Below are 25,104 nucleotides of genomic sequence, written 5' to 3'. Positions count from 1 at the left end.
AGCAAAGGTAAGAACCTAATTTTCTTTTCCCTGTACGTACCAGGATCAGGTGAACACAAAAGGAATAGATGCCGTTATCTTTTCCAAATACTTTATTGATGCAGAGACGTTCCAGATAAATTGCCCGACTCTGGCCGAGTTTCGCGGCCTTCTAGCCGCTGCCTCAGGGGCTCCAAAATTCAAATCATTAATAATGTTTGATCCACTCAAATCAGATAATGTGCCAACGATGATAAAACAACTTCACAACGATGGGTCCAAACACAGATTTGTGTGTAAACCGCAGTCTCTGCTATGCAGCTAATGTGAGCTGTCTTTCGGTAGCCAGGATCAGTCCAGAGCCGGAGAGGCCTGCTCTAAGCACCCCTTCTCCAAACCCCGTCGACCCTGGCGCTTTCACATCCAAACGATAGTGCCGGGCAAAAGTGTGGACCGATTTCCAGGTGGCCGCCCTACAGATCTCCTCTGTAGGAATATGGTGGCATTCCGCCCAGGAAGCAGCCTGGGTGCGAGTAGAGTGGGCTCGCAGCCCCACGGGCAACGACCTCCCCTGTAACAGATACGCCGACTGAATGGTTTCTTTCAACCACCGAGCAACCGTAGTCTTGGAGGCCGCCTTACACCGCCTTGAACCACCATAGAGCACGAATAGGTGGTCGGATTCCCTAAAGGCATTGGTGACTTCCAAATACTGTAGCAGCGCGCGTCGCACATCTAACTTACGAAGATCCTTAGCCATAGGATCCGAAGACTGCACCTGCCCAAAAGATGGTAACTCTACCGTCTGATTCACGTGGAACGAGGAAACCACCTTGGGTAAAAAAGACGGTACCGTCCGCAACGAGATTCCCGAATCCGAAATCCGTAAAAAAGGCTCCCGACACGACAGAGCCTGAAGCTCCGAAATCCGTCGCGCCGATACCATGGCCACCAAGAACACCACCTTCAGAGTTAAATCCTTAAGTGTGCTCCTACGAAGAGGCTCAAAAGGTGCTGCACACAATGCTTTAAGGACCACATTTAAATTCCAGGACGGACAAGGCTGCCGAAACGGAGGCCGCAACTGCCTTGCCCCCCGAAGAAAACGCACTACATCCGCATGCGCTGCCAACGATGTGCCATGAATTCGACCTCTCAACAATCCTATCGCCGCCACCTGCACCCTCAAGGAACTCCTTGAAAGGCCTTTGGACAATCCCTCTTGAAGAAAAAGAAGTACGTCCGATACAGCCGCACTGGTAGGTACCACACCGTGCACCATACACCAGGACACAAAAACTTTCCACACTCGCACATACGACAGCGACGTAGACTTCTTACGCGAGCGCAAAAGGGTAGATACCACTGTATCCGCGTAACCCTTGGCTCTCAACCTTCGCCTCTCAAAAGCCATGCCGCTAGACAAAAGCGATCCACCAGGTCGAAACAAACGGGTCCCTGGTGTAGGAGGTCCGGAAAATACGGAAACCAAAGCGGTCCCTCGATCGCTAGATTCAGCAGGTCTGCAAACCACGGCCTCCTCGGCCATTCTGGGGCGATGACAACTACGTCCACAGGATGCTTTTCGATGCGCCGTAGCACCCTTCCTATGAGAGGCCACGGAGGAAACACATAGAGTAAGACATCCGTCGGCCACGGCACTACCAGTGCATCTACGCCTTCCGCTGCCGTCTCCTGACGGCGAGCAAAAAACCGGGGAGCTTTCGCGTTCTTGAATGTAGCCATCAGGTCTACTGCCGGCGTGCCCCACCGAGCGCAAATAAGTTGGAACGCTTCCTCCGTGAGCTCTCACTCTCCGGGATTCAGCCAGTGGCGACTGAGAAAATCCGCCTGGACGTTTTCTACCCCGGCTATGTGGGAGGCCGCAATGCTGCTCAGATGGGACTCCACCCAAATCATCAACACCCGAGCTTCGGATGCAACCGGCTGACTCCTGGTTCCCCCCTGTCGATTGATGTAAGCCACCGTGGTCGCGTTGTCCGACAGTATCCTGACTGACCGACCGCGGATCAGCGGAAGGAACTTCAAAAGAGCCAGGCGCACCGCTCGAGTTTCCAACCGATTGATGGACCACGACGACTCCCGGGCAGACCATTTCCCCTGCACTGACTGCCCGAGACAGACTGCCCCCCAACCGAGCAGACTGGCGTCCGTGGTAACCACCGTCCATGACGGCATTTCCAACGAAACTCCTCGACTCAAATTGTCTGGGCAGAGCCACCAAGTCAAACTGTCTCTGGCGTCCTGGGTCAGCGGCAATGGGAGGAAGTACTCCTCCGATATTGGGCGCCATCGGGAGAGCAATGCTGACTGTAAAGGACGCATATGAGCGAACGCCCATGGAACCAACTCCAGCGTAGAGTTCATAGACCCCAATACCTGCAAGTAATCCCATACTATCGGTACTGGCTTGCTTAACAACCGTCGAATCTGAGCTTGCAACTTTTCCGTTCGATCCTGCGTGAGAGACACCGTGCCTTGACCCGTGTCGAACAAAGCTCCCAAATATTCCAGGAATTGGGACGGCACCAGATGGCTCTTGGCTTCATTCACCACCCAGCCCAACGAGCGCAGCAGCTGGAGCACCCGCTGGACCGCTAGGTGACAAAGCGCTTTCGACTTGGCGCGAATCAGCCAATCGTCCAAATACGGATGCACCAACAGCCCCTCTTCGCGGAGTCTCGCTGCCACCACCACCATAATCTTGGTGAACGTGCGAGGGGCCGTTGCCTGGAACTGGAAATGCTGTCCCAGCACCGCAAACTGGAGGAACTGTTGGTGCTCCGGACGAATGCCGATGTGAAGGTATGCTTCCGTGAGATCCAGGGAGGCTAGGAACTCCCCCTTCCTTACCGACGCGATCACCGAACGCAACGTTTCCATCCGAAACCGAGGGATCCTCAGACACTTGTTGACACTTTTCAAATCTAGGATGGGGCGAAAAGTTCCTTCTTTCTTGGGTACCATGAAGTAAATGGAATACCGGCCCTGCCGAAGCTCATCGGTAGGGACCGGTACAATTGCCCCGAGATCGCGAAGACGAGCTAGGGTCGATCGCACTGCTCTACGCTTTTCTGAAAAACCGCAAGGCGACACCAGGAACCCCCGGGGTGGTCGGTGTGAAAAATCTAACGCGTAGCCGTGTCTTATCACCTCTAGTACCCACTGATCCGACGTGATTCTGGTCCATTCCTCGTAAAACCGGCTCAACCTGCCGCCAATCTTGGGAACGAAGGAATGGACCGGCCTCACATCATTGTGCAGGCTTCCCTGCCTGCACACCTTGACCGGCTCCCGGATGACCGAAACGGCGCCCGCAAAAGGACTGAGAATAAGCTTGTTGACGGGTAGCACTATGGCGAAAGGAAGAATTGGATCCTCGAGACGTTCTTGACCTGCGGCCACCGCGAAACCGAGGACGAGAGGCCGAAGCCCCCCTAAACCTTGGCCTATCCTCTGGCAACCGATGCACCTTATTCTCTCCTAAAGATTCAATCAGATCTTCCAATTCCTGCCGAACAACAACTTCCCCTTAAAGGGTAAGGAACCCAACCGAGCCTTGGAGGTCCCATCTGCCGACCAATGATGGAGCCACAGCAGCCACCGCTGACACCATCGTTCTGGCGGATGTGCGCAAAAGATCATAAAATGCATCCGCACTATAGGCAATGACCGCTTCCAAACGACTTGCTTGCCGTACCTCATCAGAAGACAGGGACTCATTAGCCAAGAGCTGCTGCGCCCAGCGAAGGCCTGCTCTCAGTGAAAAATTACTGCAAATGGCGGCACGAATTCCCAGCGCCGAGACCTCAAAAATTTGCTTAAGTTGAACTTCCAGCTTCCTATCCTGCACATCTTTAAGCGCTGTCCCGCCGGTGATCGGAATAGTGGTCTTCTTTTTCACCGCTGCTACCGCCGAATCTATCCTCGGCAAGCGCAATAGCTCCAGAACGTCCTCTGGTAGGGGATATAACTTATCCATGGCCTTTGCCACTTTCAGCCCCAACTCAGGAGTATCCCACTCCTTAAACAACAAATCCGAGGTCGAGAAATGTAACGGAAAGGCCGAAGGCGGTCCACGGAGTCCTAACACGACAGGATCCGTCTGCCCAAGCCGAGACTCAACCTGCGGGAGTGGAATCCCCAACTCTCCTAGGATTTCCGGAATGAGGGGTCCTAACTCGTCCTTCTGAAACAACCTGACCACTTTCGGATCATCCCCCTCCGCTCCATGCAGCGTACCGGAACCTTTGGCTCCCGGCTCCCCGTCACCCTCAACCCCCCTCGGGGGTTGGGACGGAAACTCCGGATCCTCTGATTGCTCCTCCGGCTCCTCTGAGTCTGTAGAGGAGTCCTGATGACCCCTGTCCCCTCAGGACCGAAGGGGCCGGGACCTAGGCGGGCCACCCGCCCCCGGACTGGGCCTCAGCCTTTTCTTCCCCGTAGAGCCAATCTCTGAGGGTCCTTCCGAGGGTGGGGTCCCTTGGGCCCTTTTCCGGGCCATGTGGCGGGCCTTAAAGGCCTTGTGCATAAGGAGCACAAACTGTGAATTAAACGACGAATCCGAGGAGTCCTCCTCGTCACTCCCTTCCCCAGGGGAATTCTCAGTGGAAGCCCTGGGCATTGCAGACCTGTCCCCCCCCGGGTGGTCTCTGCTGGGGGGACAAACACGGTGGGCGATCCAACTCCCCGCCTTCCTGCAGGCCCGCGTTTGCCTCGGCTCTCCGAGGCAATAAAATGGCCGCCGTTCCCGCCAAAAACGCGCCTCCCAGGAGCGGCAAAGATGAGCCCCCACCCCGAAGAAGCTGCGGGCGCCGCGGTGGACCCGGCACGAGTCTGCCTACTCCCCCGGGTCCCTGACGCCGTCGTCGATCCTCCCTCTCCCCCTCCCACACAAGCGGAACAAAGGCTGTCTCGCGACAGCCGCGCTGCCGCGGACCCGCAGGCCCGGCAAGCAGCTTGCCGCGGCATGGCCTGCCGCGCAGAGTGGAGCACAAGCCCGCGAAGAAAAAACCAAAACAGCACCGAGCCCCCCTCCAACCGCCGCGCAGACCAGGCCCCCGCGATGAGAGAGAGAGAGAGAGGGAGAGCACAGCAGGAAACAGCACACAGCCACCAAAACAAAACTTCTTTTTTTTTTCTTTCAGTAAAAAAAAATAACAGTACCTCGGATCCAGAGTCAGCTGGGGGGAGAGAGCCCGTATCCCCGGTATCACCCCCAGGACGACTAACACCGGTATGTGGGGCTCCCCCACTCCTCGGCAGCCTCAACCAGGGGGAATGGTCCCCTCAGGACCTAACCGTCCCCTGGGAGGCGGGAACTGGGACCAGCAGGTAAGCCTCTGCGGTCCTTCCCTTTTAACTACACAACACCTACCTCCTTTTTTTTTTTTTTTTAAATCTAGCACCTATAAACCTAGGTTCAACACAGACTGTAGGTTTTGCACCTTCTCCACCTGCTAGGAGACAGAAGAATACTGCCAGACTGTAGTTGGCACCAGCCTAGATATAAGCGGAGTTTTGTTTTGTAAACTTCTGTCTCCATCTGCTAAAGGGGGGGCAAAACCCAGGAGTCTGGACTGATCCTGGTACGTACAGGGAAAGGGAGATAGCTCCATCTAATCACTGAACGGCATTAGGGTGGCTATGGATCCCTATCATATATAATAGAGCTTGGTGCTGCTTGTAGACAGGTACAGGTGGGCAACAGCACATGAACAGAGGGGAACAGACCACGTCTCTCCTCATAGTTCTTCTTATACAGATCCCCCACCATTTTGGTCGCCCTTCTCTGTACCGCCTCCATCCTGTCTCTGTCTCCTTTGAGATACGGTCTCCAGAACTGAACACAGTACTCCAGTTGAGACCTCACCAAGGCCCTGTACAGGGCATCACCACCTCCTTTCTCTTACTGGTTATTCCTCTCTCTGTGCAGCCCAGCATCCCTCTGGCTTTAGCTATCGCCCTGTCACATTGCCTTGTCGCCTTCAGATCACCAGACACAATCACCCCAAGATCCCTTTCTTGGTCCATGCACAACAGGCTTTCACCCCCCATCAGATCTTTTGGATTTCCACACTCCAGATTCATGGCTCTGCACTTCTTGGTATTGAATCTCAGTTGCCTTATCTTCAACCACCATTCAGGCTTTCGTTCCTGTAGTACCACGGATCAGTCCAGACCATGGGCTGAGCCTCCTGTCCAGCAGATGGAGACAGACCAAAACTGAAAAGGTATCCTTTATCAGGACAGAGCCTACCCTGCAGCCCTTCAGTATAAAGTACTCCCCAAAGATCAAGCAAGTAACAAGAAACTGATAAATTGAAAACAGTTGAACCATTGAACAATTGAAAGAATTCTATATGAAACAACACTCGTGCATAAAGATTTATTCTCATTGTCATCTGTTAGATGCTTCTGGTGCCTTTAATAATAATAAGAGATAATTCAGGTATCCGGAAACCTGTAAAGAAAGAAAAGCTTCGAGCGGGGGGCCAGATCTAGCATGGGAGGGTGTCTGGACTGATCTGTGGTACTACAGGAACGAAAATTAGCAGGTAAGAACCAATTGTCCTTTCCCTGTACTGACCCGGATCAGTCCAGACCGTGGGATGTACCAAAGCTTCCCTAAACAGGGTGGGACAGAGACAGTCCCGCTCGAAGAACCTGCCGCTCGAAGGAGCCAAAAACTGGAGCCTGTACTCCAGACGGTAATGACGAGCAAAAGTATGGAGAGATTTCCAAGTGGCTGCCCTGCATATCTCCTGGGGAGAGACAGACTGACTCTCCGCCCAAGAAGTGGGTTGAGAACGTAAGGAGTGGGCCTTTAGGCCTTCCGGAACCGGTCGGCCCTTGCAGATGTAGGCTGACGCAATAGCCTCCTTTAGCCAACGCGAAATAATGGTCTTGGAAGCCTTATTTCCCTTATTCGGGCCACTCCACAGGACAAACAGGTGATCCGAGACCCAGAACTCATTCGTAACCTGAGGAAACGGAGCAGAACCCGCTTCACATCCAGGCAGCGCAGATCACCCTCCAATGTGCTTGCGATGTCTTTGGAAGAAAAAGCCGGAAGTTCTACTGACTGATTGACGTGAAAAGAAGACACCACTTTTGGCAAGAAGGAGGGTACTGTCCCGAGAGATACCCCTGAATCCGAGAAACGTAGAAAAGGTTCCCTGCATGACAAAGCTTGGAGCTGGCAGGACAAATGGAAACCAGGAAGACAGTTTTGAGGGTCAAATCCTTAAGTGTAGCCCTCCTTAGGGGCTCGAAGGGAGCTTCGCAGAGAACCCGAAGAACCAAGTTAAGACTCCACGAGGGACAAATAGTCCGTACCGGCGGCTTCAAATGTTTGGCCCCCTCGAAGAAGCGAACGACATCCGGATGAGCCGCCACTGCGTAACCGTCAATGCTGCCTAAGAGAAAGCCGAGAGCGGAGACCTGCACCCGCAAGGAACTGAAAGACAAACCCTTGGAGAGACTGCTCTGGAGGAAGGAAAGGACCTGGGAAACTGGAGCCTTATGAGCCAAAACTCCTGACGCGGCACACGCATTTTTTAACACCTTCCATACCCGGCTTCCGAGCTCTCAACAGAGTGGATATTACTTCTTCCTTATATCCCTTCTTTCTCAACCTCTGCCGTTCAAAAGCCAGGCCGCTAGACAGAAGCGATCCGCCAGATCGTAAAATACGGGACCCTGCCGAAGAAGGTGGGGGAGATGACCGAGGAGGAGAGGGCCATCCGTCACGAGGTTTACCAGATCCACGAACCACAGTCTGCGAGGCCACTCTGGAGCCACTAGAATGACGGGACCCTGATGGAGCTCGATTCTTCTGAGCACTTTGCCCACCAGTGGCCAAGAAGGGAACACGTACAGGAGAACGTCTTGAGGTCAGGGAAGGACCAGTGCATCCACTCCTTCCATGCAATGTTCCCTTCTGCGGCTGAAGAACTGAGGTGCTTTCGCATTGTTCATGGTGGCCATCAGATCCAGGTCTGGGGGACCCCACCTGCGGACAATCAGATCCATTGCCCTATCTGACAATTCCCACTCACCAAGATCTAACCACTGGCGACTGAGGAAATTGGCTTGAACATTCTCTTTCCCCATCAATGTGGGACGCTGCAAGGCGCTCTAGGTGATGCTCCGCCCAAGCGAAGAGCTTGCTGGCTCCTGGTGCCTCCCTGTTGATTGATGTAGACCACCGTGGTGGAGTTGTCCGAGAGAACCCGCACCGCCTTGTGATGGAGTAAGGGGAGAAAGACCTTGAGAGCCAGCCGCACCGCTCGAGCTTCCAATTAATTGATGTGCCAGCGAGACTGGACAGGGGACCAGTAGCCCTGTGTAAACTGAGTCTGGCATACTGCTCCCCAGCTGGAGAGACTGGCATCTGTCGTGACAATGATCCACTGCGGCGTCTGAAGGGACATCTCCTTCCGCAGGTGGGAAGGAGAGAGCCACCATTGCAGCTCAGCGACGGTAGACTCGGACAGCGGTAGAGGTGTCCGAAACTGCTCCAACATCGGCTTCCAGCGGGACAGCAAAGCTTTCTGTAACGGACGCATATGTGCAAAAGCCCAAGGGACCAGATCAATGGTGGAGGCCATGGACTCCAAAACCTGGAGATAGTCCCAGGCCGTGGGCACAGCAAGTGAGAGAAAAGAGCGCACTTGGCTCCTGAGTTTGGGCGCCCGCGCCTCGGGGAGGAAGACCTTGCCGACTCGAGTGTCGAATCGCGCCCCCAAGAATTCCAGGGTCTGGGAAGGCTGAAGCTTGCTCTTGGGAAAGTTGATTATCTACCCCAGGGAGGTCAGAACATTCAGGACCCTGCTGACCGCCAGCTTGCAGAGAGACTCCGATTTGGCCCGGATGAGCCAATCGTCCAGGTAGGGATGTACCAGCACTCAGGGCTGGTGCAAGGAGATTAGGTGCCCTAGGCGAGCCTTCTCCCTTGCCCCCCCCCCCCCCCTGGTCTCGGCCCTGACTCCTACCTCATTCTCGATCACACCCGCTGTCTGTGTGGTTTTCTGGGTCGCGAGCAGGTTGGGCACTGCTTGTGGCCCGCCAAATCTCCACTCCTCTTTGCCACCGCTTGCGGCCCCCTATGGTTCGCACCCAGTGATGCACCAAGGGTCTCCAGCGCCCGGGGGCCAATGCATCTGTGAGCCTCTCCAGCATCCCTCCTTAATCCTTCTTGTACTAATGCTTAAGGTCACAGAAAATCAGTGGCATCTCTAGACAGAAGAATTTTTTTGGGGGGAGGGGAGCCAAAATGACATTTCTTCATCACACCCACCTCTATAGCATGGATCCTGCTTTAAAACTGGTTACAAAAAAAAAGTGTTAATAAAAAAGTCCAAAGGGTCTTCTGCGTAATTTTAAAAAGCTGGCCAGTTTCACACTATAAAATTATTTGATAGCCTCATTCAACTAATTATATATGGCTATGAGAGTGAAGTCTGTAATTTATAGGAAGGGACAGAATGTCAATATAAATCCTGCACCTCCAGTTCTCTAACTCTGTGCATCCACTGAAATTCCCCCAAACAATGGAGCTTGGATGTTTCCCTTTCAGCTCATCATACTAAAAGATATTTTCAAATTCTGGTGTCACCTCACAGTAACAGCAGCACAAACACCTTCCACTGCCAGGCACATTGAGAACTAACACAAAACCCCGCAAAAAAGACACTCAAAATCTATACTGCAGTCCCATCGTAACATAACAGTAACAACACCAAGGACTCAAACAACAATAACCCTACCTGTGAAAAAGCAAGGGTAAATATTACACTGGGTCCTAGAATACCAATACACCACCTACTGAGGAAACAAAACAAACCCGATTGCTATAGATCCCTATGCTAGCGAATTTCTCATCATGGTCACACACACAGAGCAGAGACAGACCCTCACCAAATACAGAATACTAAATAAAGGAGCACAAATTAGACAAAAACTGAAATGGAAACCCCAAGAAGCCAGACTCTGTATTAACAATGGAAAAACAGAACCACCACTCCTCATAAAACAATAAAATCAAGAAATATAAAGCATCAGTTATAATAGTAAAACCATACTAATAAGAGAATATTTTAAAACTACTGATAAATAGAATTTGTATTAATTAAAATCATATACATTTTTTACAATTTCCCAAACACCAATAAAATATTTCAAAACAGCACATTTATCAAATAGCACCCAATAATTAAAACTAATAAGGATTTTAAAAAGCCCCTGCTGTCCATACATGGGAGCTCTTGATTTCCAGTCACCCTGATATTGTCGAGGATTAGGAGGTTATCCTCTCTCTCTCACGCATACTCACATGTCCATTCTCTCTCACACATACACTGTCACATACATTCACATTCATGCTCTTATATCCACCATAACCTCTCGCTCTCACAGACACTGAAACACTCTCAGGCTCTAAGACACTCTCTCCCCCTCCACACCCCCCCCCCCCCACACAAACTCTTACTCCCCTGGATTTTCTCATACACACTCATGCTCTCACACTCACTGGCTCCCTCACATACACACATACACACACTCAGGCAAGCTCCCAATCATTCTCACACACAAACTGACCCCCAGACAGGCTCCCATTCATTCACACACATACACCCCCAGGCAGAGTCCCATTCATACACATGCACACACTAAAGGCAGACCCCCCTCTCTTTCTTTTGCCAGCAACCTCGGAGCCTCTCTCATTCCTCTGCTGCCACTGTCACTGCTGCCGCATGGCTACTGGGGAGGCGCCGATTGCTGCTACTGACACTGAAGCCCATTCTGCTGCCTCTTCTGTGCAGGCCCCATGGGCTTCCACTTCTTCCATGCTGATCTCGTACATTGTCAGATCCGCATAGAGAAAGTGCTACTCTTGTACATTCCCAAAGATTACATGTGCCAATCAGTAAAAAGTAATTTTTTTTTTTTTTTACCTTTACTGTCTGATCTTAGATTTATAATCGGTTGGTCACAGGCTTTTTTTTCCACCTTCACTTTCTTATTTTTTTCCACCTTCCCTTTCTTATTTTTTGTCAATTACTTTTATATTGTCTTTATTTCTATTTATTTTCTCTCCATCTTCTTCCCTCAAAACACAGTCAGGTTCTCATTCTCACATGCATTTCTCTCTCTCACACACACGCTCTCACTCTCACACGCTCTCTCTCATACAATCATTCATACAAAGAGTCTCTCACTGGTACATGCTCTCTCTCACAAAATCATTCATACACACAGTCTCTCACTGGCACATGCTGTCTGAGTCTCACACACACAGGCTCTCTCTAACTCCCACATGCTTTCTTGCTCAAGCACAGGCTCTCACTGTCACATGTTCTCTCTCATACAATCATTCATACACACAATCTCTCACTGGCACATGCTGTCTGACTCACACACACAGGCTCTCTCTCACTCCCACATGCTGTCTCTGCAAACATTCAGGTCTTCACTCCCACACACAGTCTCTCAACTCATCTCATACACACACACATACACACTCTACAGGCCCTCAATCTCTCTCTCACCTCTGGGCCTCCCCTTCATGGGTTGCCGCAGGATGGGCTCTGCAGCGGCCCTGATCTTCTCGGGCCGCTGCGACTTGGGATTCGCAGCGGCCCGTAAGCGCTGCTCCTCTTCTGCACGCGCTGATGCTCCTCCTCCTTCCTGCTCGCGCGGCTCCTACAACGTTTTCTTCCGGGGTCGCGCGGGCAGCAAGGAGGATGAGCACCTGCAGGCTTGAACGTGACCATTTTCTTCGGGCCGTGGTGATGTGAGCTCCACCACGGCCCTGCCGATCAGCCTGTTCTGTGTCGCTGTTCAGCCGCCAGTGCGATGAGGTCCACCGGCGGCCGCATGAGCCTCCCTGCGCCGGGGGCATTGGCTCCCCTCGGGATACCACTGCTCGCGGCGCCCTCTAATACTCTGCGCCCTAGGCCCAGGCCTAGAGCTTCCACCGGCCCTGCCAGCACTCCGTCTCGACGAAGAGAGGCCACCACTACCACCATGACCTTGGTGAAAGTGCGTGGCACCGTGGCGAGAGTGAATGGGAGCGCTCGAAATTGGAAATGTTGGCCCAGGATCTTGAACAGGAGGTCCCGCTGATGGTCGAGGCGAATCGGAATGTGCAAGTAGGCCTCCGTCAGGTCGAGCGACGCCAGGAAGTCTCCTGAGCAAACCGCTGTTATTACCGCCCTCAGGGTTTCCATTCCAAAATGGGGAACCTTGAGAACCCGGTTGACACGCTTGAGATCCAAAATTGGTTCAAAAGAGCCTTTCGTTTTGGGGATGACGAAGTAAATGGAATATTGGCCGGATCCTTGTTCCTCCACCGGGACTGGGACTATGGCCCCCAGTTCCCGCAGTCTGTTCAGGGTCTGATCGACTGCAGGCCTCTTCTGACTTCCGCAGGGGGAGATTAGATGGAGGTCCGGCAGATCTCGAGCAAATTTCTCAGCCAGAGGAGCCGCCTGGCCGAGACACTGGAGACCATGGCTCTGGCTTGTACTCTCAGTAGATCGTAAAGGGCATCCACCCCATATGTAACTGCACCTTCTAGCGATCCACCTGCTCCGCCTCTGCAGACGGGAGGTCCTGGGTGCTGAGTAATTGCTGAACCCACCTGAGGCTTGCCCACTGCATGAGACTGCTGCAGATTGTCGCCCGCACACCGAGGGACAAAACTTCAAAGGTGCGCTTTAGATAAAATTCCAATTTATGGTCCTGAATGTCCTTCAAAGCCGTAGCCCCCACCACCGGGATGGTGCTGTGCTTGGTAACTGCCGAGACGGAGGAATCCACCTTAGGCATCTTAAGCATATTCAAGCAGTCCTCAGGAAGAGGGTGGAGCTTGTCCTTAGCCCTGCCCACTCAGAGTCCCGCCTCCGGGGACTCCCATTCCCGGAGCAGCATCAGCTTGTGCATGGGATGGAACGGAAATGTGTGCGGGGGAGCCCTAAGCCCCGCCAGGACTGGGTCCACGTTAGGAGGCATCACGGCTGTGACCGTATCCTCAGGGGTCACCTCGAATCCCAGTACCTGCAATACGAAGGGAATGAGCGGCTCCAGTTCCTCCCTTTGAAATATGTGGAGCACCCGTGGAGCGTCCCCCCTCCAGGGGGAGGGGGTTGGGAAGCAGAGGATCAGCATCCGGATCCGGATCAGGAACCAGCAGAGGCTGCGGGGGATCCGGAGGTGGCAGGACCCCCGGGACCACCCTAACTCTAATGGAGCCCTGCCCTTCCGGCTCCTTAGGGGGCTGCGGAGGAGAAACCCGTGGGTTCTTAGGCGGGGGGGGGGGGTCCTCCTCCTCCTGCATAAGGAGCACAAACTCTGTGGAAGAACGGGTTTTTGGCTTCCCGGGGGGCTTAAATCCGGTGGACAAAGCAAAGAATCGGGCTCACCTTCCGCCTGCAGCCCAGTTTCTGGATGAGATTTTGCTTCCAATACGGCCGCCGTTCCCACGGTTTTTCGGGTCGGGAACGGCCTGGCCACGCGGCGTGCGGCTCGTCCCCGGGTTGCAGTAGTTGGGGTTGCAGAGGAGGGGCCCTCCCCACCCAGCAGACACCCGGAGCAGGCTCCCCGCAGGCACTGCAGATGCTGGAAGGCGGCATCAGCGTCTGACAAAAAAAGTGCTGCGAGGAGAACAAAAACCAGCTGAGCTGTGCGAGCTGAGCCGGCCGGTCAGCGGAGGCAGAGACTGAACCCTGCACGCTGCCGGAGCTGTCCACGCTTCTTAAAAGAAGTAAGAAAGGCCTTAACTTGAAAATCTTTTTTTTTTTTAAACACAGCAGTGCAGGGGAAGGTTTCTCTCTCACCGGCCCTATGTGGACAGCGAGCCAAGGGGGGATTGACTGGACCACCAGTATCACCCCAGAAGGTCACCGGGAATGGAAGCCTAGGCTGAAGATTTGAAGGGGCTAAGCCCCCCTAGGCCCCTAGCAGAACGAGGAGACAGGACTGTGTCCCAGAACAGAAACACAGAATCTTTCAAAAGTACATTTTTATTTATTTATTTTTTTAAATATAGACAAGAGTTAATCCTTGCTTGATCCAGTAAAGAAAAGGAATAGAATCCCCTCGGGGACAAAGATAAGGAGATAAGAAGGGGAACCACAGGTTCAGCTGCCTGCGTCTGCTGGAGACAGACAAATACTGAAGGGCTGCAGGGTAGGCTCTGTCCTGATATAGGATGCTCTTTCAGTTTTGGTCTGTCTCCATCTGCTGGACAGGAGGCTCTAAAGGGAACTTAGTATCATCTGCAAACAGACAAAGGTACTGAACAGAATCTGTCCTACAACCGATCCCTGTGGCAGGCCCCGTAACACTGCTCTCTCTTCAGAGCAGCTTCCATTTACCATCACCCACTGTCTCCTGTCCCTCAACCGGTTTGTAATCCACGTCACCACCTTGGCGCTCACTCCCAAGCTTCTCATTTTGTTCCCGAGTCTCCTATGCGGGAGCGCATCAAAAGCTTTAAAGTGTGTTAGGAAGGAATATTTTGCTCACCGCTCTTGGTCTCCGTCTCCTCCCCGCCCAGTCTCAGGATCTCTGCTGTAGGGTCAGGACTGGGACCTCGGCTGCCTGTTAGAGAATGAGATTGTGCCTTCAGCTTTTAAACAGTCTGGGATATTGACCTAAGAAAGGCAAAACTTGAACTGCCAATCGGTTTTCTCAGCATTAAGTGCACTTACGTGGGTAAATGGCTTTTGAAAATTGCTAGGACGGTCTGTTACATTTGCACGCGTAACTCCTTTCATAATTCTCCTGCTGGGGTCCCTCAATCCCACGAGGATGGAAACCGTTTGCTGTGCAATCCCCCCTCCCTCCCTCCTGCTGCTTCCCCTGCCTTCCTCTCTCTTACTGTTCCCAGGGGGGGTTTCCTGCTGCCACTGTGAGCCCTCCACACAAGAAAGGTCAGAGGTCAGGGACATGATTTAACGCCTCCTCCTCGCTGTGTCTGGTCCAGAGGAGGCCTCGTGTCTCAGCAATGTTTGGATCGACCCAGCAGTACCTTTAATCCAAGCTGCATCGCCTGCTTCATGCAGCTCCTCACAGGCGCCTGGGATGCTCAGGTTCCCTCTGTGCTCAGATAGGAAAATTAGTTTCTTACCTGATAATTTTCGTTCCTGTAGTACCAAGGATCAGTCCAGACTGCTGGGTTATGCCTCCCCTCCAGCAGATGGAGTCAGAGAAAAGCTGAAAAGCACCCCCTAGATATACCGGTGTGCTACCTGCGATCCCTCAGTATATGAATATCAAAGCAGAAGAAATAAGAAACACTCCCGCCAATAAACCAACCACTGACCAGATCAAGTGGTAACTTGCTGAAACCTTGCTTAAGGACAGAAAAACCAACTCTGGCCTACTAAAAGTGAAACTAGACTAAAACAGCAACATAACTTACCATAAAACCTGTAACATATTTGTAAGTAGATTCTGCAGATTGCTGAAAACAGAAAGAAGTACGAGCGGACTCTCCTTAATCTGACGTGGGCGGGCGTCTGGACTGATCCTTGGTACTACAGGAACGAAAATTATCAGGTAAGAAACTAATTTTCCTTTCCCTGTATGTACCAGGATCAGTCCAGACTGCTGGGATGTACCCGAGCCGACCTAAATGGGGTGGGACCCCGAGAGGCCCGCTCGAAGAACGCTGCTTCCAAAGGACTCTGTTGGTGAACCACCAACATCCAAGCGATAATGCTTAGCAAACGTGTGCAAGGACACAATCTTGCAAGCAATAATCTTTTCCAAACTAGATTATTGCAACTCGTTACTACTAGGCCTCCCAGCTTCTTATACCAAACCTCTACAAATGGTTCAGAACTCTGCAGCCAGAGTCCTTACAAATTCCAGGAAAATCGACCATATTTCCCCTATCCTCAGAAACCTCCATTGGCTACCAATCCACTATAGAATCATGTACAAGACCATCAACATCATTTACAAAACTATCAACCAACACACGCAAATCGACCTACAAATACCACTTAAAAAATACACTTCCGTCAGATCCATCAGGGAATACTACAAAGAGTCACTCCAAATTCCAAAGGCCAAAACCTTCCAACATAAATCCTTGAGTCTCAGAGCCTTCTCTTCAGCGGGTCCAGCCCTCTGGAACTCTATCCCACCTGATTTGAGACAGGAGCCATGCTTGCTAACATTTAGGAAAAGACTAAAAACTTGGCTTTTCAAAAAAGCATTTCCAAGTCCTGAATAAAACCTTCACGCAACAGCACAATTGGATCTATATACTGTGTCTTATTTATTCATATTCTATGGCATCTTTAGCCATCCGGTTACTTATGTTCTGTTTCATTGTGATGTACCGTGATTTACTCCATTTCATAGTGATGTACCGTGATTTACTCATCTTGATTTACTCATCTTGATTTACTCATCTTGCTACTCTATTACATTAATTGTCTGAAATGTAATTACATTAATTGTCTGAAATGTAAATATTGCTCTGTTCTTTCTCTCCCCTCTTCCAGTTCCAAGTTAATTTTTCCCCGTTTTATTGTAACTTTCTCACATCCTTTTTCTGATTCCCTGTATTTAAAAGTTCAAGGTTCATATTGAGAATATTGTTTATTACGCTACGTTATGCTTTCACACTTTGTTAATTGTAAACCGGGTTGATGTGATGCCTGTCATGAAACTCGGTATAACAAAAACATTAAATAAATAAATAAAATAAAGGACTTCCAAGTGGCCGCTCTACAAATCTCCTGGCAAGACACCAGCTGGTGTTCAGCCCACGACGACGCCTGCGAACGTAGAGAGTGAGCCTTAAGCCCTTCTGGAACAGCCTTACCGTGACCAATATACGTGGACGCAATAGCGCTCTTCAGCCAACGGGCGATGGTCGCTTTCGAGGCCTGGAGACCTTTCTTAGGCCCATACCATAAGACAAATAAGTGATCTGACCGCCGAAAATCATTAGTAACCTCCAAGTACCTCAAGAGTACCCTTCGAACATCCAGACGTCGCAACTCCTTACCTCGAGGCGAACGAAGCTCCTCCTCAGTAAAGGAAGGCAACTCCACCGTCTGATTAACATGAAAAGACGATACCACCTTAGGCAAAAAGGAAGGTACAGTGCGCAGGGAAATACCGGCCTCTGATATCCGCAAAAACGGTTCCCTGCACGACAGAGCTTGAAGTTCCAAAATGCGACGTGCGGACGAAATTGCTACCAAAAACACCGTCTTAAGAGTTAAATCCTTCAGAGTAGCAGACCAAAAAGGCTCAAAAGGGGCCGCACCTAGACCTTTGAGAACCAAATTCAAACTCCAGGATGGACACGGAGCCCTTACAGGGGGACGCAGATTCTTAACCCCCCGCAAAAAACGAGCCACATCTGGATGGCATGCCAGAGAACAACCTTACCCCGCAGACAACCAAGGGCCGCCACCTGAACCCGCAGAGAGATATAAGCTAAGCCTTTCTTCAGACCCTCTTGCAGAAAAGTAAGGATGTGACCTAACGAGGCTCAGCGAGGAGAAAGCCGTAGCTCACTGCACCAAACGTCAAAGACCTTCCAAACCCTAGCATAAGTCTGGGTAGTCGAGGATCTACGCGCCCTAAGGAGGGTAGCTATCACTGCCTCTGGATACCCCTTCTTTCGTAGCTGTCTCCGCTCATAAGCCAAGCCGCCAGACAGAATCGATCCGCCCGCTCGAAAAATACCGGGACCTGCCGAAGGAGATTCGGTAGGTGACCAAGACGCAGAGGTCCGTCTATTGCCAGATTGACGAGATCCGCGAACCACGGGCGCCTTGGCCACTCTGGAGCCACTAGAATCACCCGACCTTGGTGATGCTCTATGCGTCGCAATATTCTTCCGACCAGGGGCCACGGAGGAAACACATATAGCAAAATGCGAGGAGGCCACGGAAGCGCCAGTGCGTCCACTCCTTCCGAACCGTGCTCCCTTCGACGACTGAAGAAACGTTCCGCCTTGGCGTTGAGCCGGGTGGCCATCAGGTCCACGTGCGGGACTCCCCATTGCCGAATGATGAGTCGCATTGCTTCCGCAGACAACTCCCACTCCCCTGGATCCAGAAGTTGTCGACTGAGAAAATCCGCCTGCACATTGGTCGTGCCTGCTATGTGGGTGGCCGCGAGACGCGATAAGTGGCGTTCCGCCCATGCCATCAACAACTCCGCTTCAGCCGTCACCTGGCGACTTTTGGTGCCTCCTTGTCTGTTTATGTAAGCCACCGTGGTGGCGTTGTCCGATAGAATTCGCACCTCGCGATGCTCCACCAACGGAAGCAGTTGACGTAAGGCCAGACGCACTGCCCTGGTCTCCAGACGATTGATGGACCACCTGGTTTGATGAGAAGACCACTTGCCTTGAACTGCTCGGGACTGACATACAGCTCCCCAACTGGACAGGCTGGCATCTGTCGTCACGACTATCCAATGAGGGGGCTCCAAGTCCACCCCCTGCAAAAGATGGTCCTGGTTCAACCACCAATCGAGACTTGACCGAGCTGGCTCCAGCAATGGGAGCAACATCCCGTAGTCCTCGGACAAGGGGTCCCAACGAGATAGAAGTGCTCTCTGTAAGGGCCGCATATGTGCAAAGGCCCAAGGCACCATGTCTATAGTAGAAGCCATATGTCCATTGACTTGTAAATAATCCCATGCCGTGGGCAGGGGCAATTCCATCAAGTTGCGCACATGAGCCATGAGATTGATCATCCTCTGATGCGGCAGGAAAACCTTGCCCACCGAGGTATCGAATAGAGCTCCTAGGAACTCCAATTGTTGAGTCGGCTCCAGGTGGCTCTTTGCAAAGTTGACTATCCAACCGAGGTTCTGAAGTTGATCCACCACTACCCGTACCGCCTGCCTGCAAGAATCCTCCGACTTCGCCCTGATGAGCCAATCGTCCAGGTAGGGATGGACCAATATCCCGTGGCGGCGTAGGAATGCGGCCACCACAACCAGAACCTTGGTGAACACCCTGGGGGCCGTTGCCAACCCGAAGGGAAGGGCGCAGAACTGAAAATGATCCCCCAGCACCGAGAACCTCAGGAACCGCTGATGGTGTGCTTGGATTCCGATATGGAGATATGCCTCTGTCAGGTCCAAAGAAGCCAAATATTCTCCCTTGTGGACGGCCGCAATAACAGACCTGAGCGTTTCCATGCGAAACCTTGGCACGCGCAGCGCCTTGTTGACCTGCTTCAAATCCAGGATCGGTCTGAAAGCGCCTTGTTTCTTTGGAACCACAAAGTTAATGGAATACCGACCCGTCCGACGTTCCGCCGCCGGTACCGGGATCACAGCTCCCAGGGCTCGAAGCCGATCCAACGTCTGTGCGATTACCACCTGCTTCTCTGGAGGCCCACAAGGGGACACCAGAGAAGCAGGTGTCCCCTTGTGGGACACCTGCTTCTCTGGACAAGCAAAATCCAACGCGTAGCCGCGATCTATAACGTCTAAAACCCACTGGTCCGAAGTAATCCTGACCCACTCCTCCCGAAAAAGGGACAACCGACCCCCGATGCGCGGGAGGGAGGAATGGGCCTGCGCACCTTAATTGAGAAACTTTGTTGGGGGTAAAGTTCTGAGAGGAGCCCGACCTCCTGCCATGAAAGGAAGGAGTCCAGGACTGCGACCGTGAAGCCTGTTGCTTCTGGGGGAAGGACCCCCCCCCCCCGTCCCATATGGTACCTACGTTGCCCCCTAAACCGTCCCCTGGAACCACCGAAAGATCGTGGTTGGCGGTACTTGTCTTCAGGCAACTTATAGACCTTGTTTTCCCCCAAGTCCTTGATGAGCTGGTCCAACTCATCCCCAAACAACGATTTCCCCCTGAACGGGAAGGAACCCAGACGAGACTTGGAGGAAGCATCCGCCGCCCAACGTCGCAACCAGAGCAGTCTTCTGGCGGAGACAGCAGCCGACATAGTGCGAGCGGAAGTCCTTAAAAGATCATACAAGGCATCCGCCGTGTAGGCCACCGCTGCCTCCACACAGTTAGCCTGCTCCGCCTCCGCTGGCGGAAGCTCCTGGGCCGTGAGTAGCTGCTGGACCCAGCGGAGGGTGGCCCTCTGCACCAGGCTGCTACAAACCACCACACGGAGTCCTAACACCGCGACCTCAAAGATGCGCTTTAAAATGACCTCCAACTTCCTATCCTGGGGATCTTTGAGCGCTATGCCTCCAGTCACGGGAATGGTAGTATGATTTATAACAGCCGTGACAGCGGAATCAACCTTGGGAATTTTAAGCAGGTCCAAGGACTCCGGCGGTAGGGGATATAACTTATCCATAGCCCTACTAACACACAGCAAAGCTTCTGGCACTTCCCACTCCTTGGACACAAGCTGTAGGAGCTTAGGATGGAAGGGAAAGGTCCGCGGAGGATCCTTAAGCCCTGCCAACGCGACATCTCCCAGGGAAGTATCAGATTCCTGACTGGGTGCTGTAAGCTCCAGTTCCTGCAGCACATGGGAAATAAGATAAGAGAGCTCGTCCTTACCAAAAATGCGGAGAACTTGAGGATCATCCCCCTCTACGGCCATCTGACCGTCCAAATCAGCTCCTCCACTGGTATCAGGAAACTCCGGGGTGGGATCCGGATCCAGGGGCGCTGGCACCCCTGCACCCCCTCGCGGTTGGGGACACTCTTTACCCCACGAGCTCCTGGTCCGGGGCTAACCTGGGCAACTTCATTGGAGGAGGCCCGGGGACCTCTGAAATCGCCTGCGCCTCCAAGTAAGCCTTGTGCATAAGGAGCACAAATTGAGGAGAGAAGGGCTCCGATCGCTGCAGCACGGCTCCCGCGGGTCGGGTTGGGGGGGGAGGGTCACCCCCACCCGGCGACACCTGCGGGCTTACATTCGGAGGCGAAGGAGGAGGGGAACCCCCCTCCTCTGATGTAGCTACATCCGACGGCAGCGATTTTAAGATGGCCGCCGCCTCCTTCTCTCCGGGGGGCGGGGCTGAAGAGCGCGCGGCAAACCCCCGTTTCTGCCGCGAAGAAGAAGAAGCAGAGCTGCGGGCAGCGCTTGGCCCCCGAGAGGGTCCCTCGCCCCCGGGAAGACATCGGGAGCAGAGACCCTCTCGGGAGAGTCGCGCCCCCGCCCCTCCACATGCCGTGCAGGCCGAAGAGCACCGCATGACAATCGGGTCCGAATACAGCACGAAAATTCGCGCCAAAACGCTGCCGCAAGAATCGCCGCGCTGGGTGGACCAGCCACCCCCTCCGGAGTCCCGGAACTTAAATAAGGCAGGCCGGGGCTGGAGACAGGGACTCGCTGCCTGCCACCAATAGGCCTTACGCTGTCCTCAAGCACTGCACTTCACTCCGTTCACGTCAACTTTTTTTTTTTTTTTTTTAAACTAGGCCGTGCAAAAAAGTAAGCCCCCTTCAGAGGAGAACCTCTGGAAAAACAGCAAATGCAGGGGGGGGGGAGAGACTGGCCCACCGGTAAACTCTCCCCCTTGTCCACAGGGACGGTTTAGCACCGGGAAATGTATCGGAGGGCTATGCCCTGCCAGCCTGCCTGCAATCCTGTCTTCTCGCTGCTAACACTGACGACCGAAGAATAACGTAATGAAATCCCTGATAACTATATCTATTAATCTCCCTTTTTTTTTTTTTTTTTATAAAAGGAAAGAACCAATTGATCTATTACAAGAACAATAAAACCAAACCTGAATAAATAAACTTTTTTTTTTTTTTTGAAAAGGATCAGGACCGCAGGTTATGCCTCTCTATCTGCTGGAGTCAGAGAAAATACTGAGGGATCGCAGGTAGCACACCGGTATATCTAGGGGGTGCTTTTCAGCTTTTCTCTGACTCCATCTGCTGGACGGGAGGCATAACCCAGCAGTCTGGACTGATCCTGGTACGTACAGGGAACTCGGCTCAGTCCCACATCCTTCTTGCTTAATTCGGATTAAAATGTCAAGGGGGACACTGGGGGAGCCTGTTATGGGAAAAGATGGTTACAATATGTAGAAAAGTTACCCCAGAGCCTGTATTATCAGTGCAAGTGAGCTCAGGATTATGCTGTGTTCATAGACACTGCCACCAGTGCAGCACTAAGAAGGAGGGTGCTGCTGTGCTGATCATCATCAGAAATCCCATGTAACAGAATCCTGATCATTTTAACACCGAGGTGGGCGACTTCATTCCTCAGGATCTACAAAACAATCTGGTGTGGATACTGCTATTGCAAAAACATGCTGAACATTTCTACCTCAAAGAGTATTTTTGTTAAACCAGATGTTTTTTTATCCAGTGCCACATTTCAGAAATCTGATTCTCCCTGGCTCCTCCACTTCCAGTCGTATGGAAATTTAGAGGGAAGACGAGGGGAGAATACAAGCCGAGGGGCCGGGAGTGGTAGCACGGCTGACACTGGCTTCCAGGAAAGCTGGGCTGACCTGCATGGAGCAGTCCTGGTTATTCCCAAACAGAAAGGAAAATTAGTTTCTTACCTGATAATTTTCGTTCCTGTAGTACCACGGATCAGTCCAGACACCTGGGTTGTGACTCCGCACCAGCAGATGGAGACAGAGCAAGACCTGTCGGGCTCCCTACATATAGTAAGGTGCCACCCACAGCCCCTCAGTCTTACGCAATGTCAAAGCAAGAACTGCCCGACTACTAAGTAAACGACCCTCAATGCAGGCCAATTCAAAAACCCCCGACTGGAACAGAACAGCCCGAACCAGGGGAGAACGGTACTACTCCAACATGAGTAATAACAAAAATGAATCCAACCGAGCGGACTCTGTATCTTCAGCACAAAATCAGACATATAAGGGCGGGAGCCTGGACTGATCCGTGGTACTACACGAACGAAAATTATCAGGCAAGAACTAATTTTCCTTTCCCTGTACGTACCCGGATCAGTCCAGACACCTGGGATGTACCAGAGCCAATTACCGAGGGTGGGAAGCAGAGAGTCCCGCTCGGATCACTCTCCCTCCAAACCCCCCGGCATCCGCCGTCTGAACATCCAGGCGATAATGTCTAGTGAACGTATGTAACGACTTCCAAGTCGCTGCCCTGCAGATCTCCTGCGGGGACACCTGCGAAACCTCCGCCCAAGAGGTAGCGTGTGACCGAGTAGAATGAGCCCTGAGACCCTGAGGGGCCCTCTTGCCCTTCAATAGATACGCCGAACCGATGGCCTCCTTAAGCCAACGCGCAATAGTGGCCCTGGAAGCCGCGGCGCCCCTCCGTGATCCCGCATGTACCACAAAAAGGTGGTCGGAGACTCTAAAAGGATTCGTGACCTCTAGATAACGGAGAAGCACCCTACGAACGTCAAGCTTTCTCAGGTCCTTGGACTCCTTGTCTACGCCCACAAAGGCTGGAAGCTCAATAGACTGATTCAGGTGAAAGGCTGACACCACCTTTGGCAGAAAGGATGGAACCGTTCTCAAAGACACCCCCGAATCGGAAATGCGCAAGAACGGTTCTCTGCACGTTAAAGCTTGGAGCTCCGAAACTCACCGCGCGGACGCGATCGCGATCAGAAAAACCGTCTTCAGAGTTAAATCCTTGATGGTCGCCCACTTCCCCGACCGCCCTCCGAGGGTCCCTCACCACCGGAGACGCAATTGGAGCAAACGCCGTCGCACGCGCGCCGAGCCACACGCGCGGCAGGCCGTCCCTCGCGGCATCCCCCGGCCCCGACGGTGCCCTTCGACGGGAAAGAAGGCCAAATAAAAAAATAAACTGAATCGCCCCCTCCCGCGAAGCCCCCGAGCGAGACCGAGGCAGAACGAGCGAGTAAGCACAGAAAAACGGCGCCGCTGAAAAAACAAAGTCCCGGCTATTTTTTTTTTTTTTTTTTTACAAACTGTACCGCTGTCCCGGGTCCTGATCTTCTGCTCCGGCGGGGGTGAGTGAACCGGGCTCCCCGGTGTCACCCCCGACGCTGCTGCCTACCTTGGCCGGGTCCTCAACCCCTCGCAGCGGCCTCAACCAGGGGGGGATGGTTCTCTCAGAACCTTCCCCACCCCCCTGGGAGACAGGCACCAGGGAGACTTTTCTTCCTTCTTCTTAAATGTCTTCCCAATCTCTTCTCTTATTATCTTTTTTTTTTTTTTTTTGTAACTATCCCTGAATAACTAAGAACAAAAAACCCCTACCCAGGGATCCCAGAGACTGTGGGTGGACCTGCCCCATCTGCTGGAGACAGAGAAAGACTGAGGGGCTGTGGGTGGCACTTTACTATATGTAGGGAGCCCGACAAGTTTTGCTCTGTCTCCATCTGCTGGTGCGGAGTCACAACCCAGGTGTCTGGACTGATCCGGGTACGTACAGGGAACTGGGATCACTGGATCAGGCTTCCCAGAAGGCTGGAGCGGTCAGCACTGAGCATCCATGGACTGGGATCTGTGGCCACAGGAGATAAACTGGGCAGACTGGATGGGCCCCACTGTCCTGTCCAGATTCGGTTTCTGCACCCAGTCCTGTAAGCGCAGCGCTTGCTGGAGCGCCGGTACCAATGTGATTTCATCTCACTGAGTGCGGGAGGGGGAGCTGGGAGGGGCACTCACTTGTGTACGCTGTGTTCCCCATGATTTGATGGCATCTCCTGCAGCGTGCACTGCAAACTATTCCCCGGAGCAGGAAGGGCGGCCTGGCACCAGCACTCAATGTCTGCCTAAATCCCTCCCTGCTCACTGGCCATGCTCCCCCGTGTATCTCCTGCACCACCCTCAGCCCCAGAACCCTGTCAGGTGCCCCCCAGTCACATTAGGGAAACAGATAATGAGAGAGAGAGTGAGGGGGCCTCTTCCCCTCCCGGTGCTGAATTCCTAACTGGCACCGCCTGACCTCAGTACAGACGCCCGGGAGGAATCTGATACTTGCCTGTTACAGGAGGGGGAATCCCTTCAGTCATCTCTGATTCAGGAGGATCCAGGAAGGGCAGATCTTCCTCTTGTTTAACGCTCACTGAGAACACAGACGTTACAATCGGAAGGCCTGGGATGAGAAAACAAACGAGTCTAGGAGGATTCACCCAGGGCCTGCTAATATTATATTAGGAAATGGATTTGAAGTCTCCAAATGTTTGATGTTAAATG

The 25,104-nt window shown here is 52.6% G+C and overlaps 1 protein-coding gene across 1 annotated transcript in view; it reads right to left on the bottom strand.

Moving 5' to 3' along the window:
• The window catches only part of LOC115080267 (zinc finger protein 845-like), a 177,384-nt gene that overhangs the window by 128,658 nt on the left and 23,622 nt on the right, over positions 1–25,104 (bottom strand). Inside the window, exons 8-9 of the mRNA XM_029584421.1 lie at positions 24,890–25,003; positions 14,533–14,607 (exon numbers count right to left, since the gene is read on the bottom strand). Coding sequence (XP_029440281.1) covers positions 14,533–14,607; positions 24,890–25,003 — 189 coding nt within the window. The remainder of the gene's footprint in view (positions 1–14,532; positions 14,608–24,889; positions 25,004–25,104) is intronic.

This window comes from Rhinatrema bivittatum, chromosome 19 (genome assembly GCF_901001135.1).
Source record: "Rhinatrema bivittatum chromosome 19, aRhiBiv1.1, whole genome shotgun sequence".
Lineage (NCBI taxonomy): Eukaryota > Metazoa > Chordata > Amphibia > Gymnophiona > Rhinatrematidae > Rhinatrema > Rhinatrema bivittatum.
The sequence above is the reverse complement of the archived record's forward strand: the minus strand, read 5'-3'. Positions and strand labels throughout refer to the sequence as shown.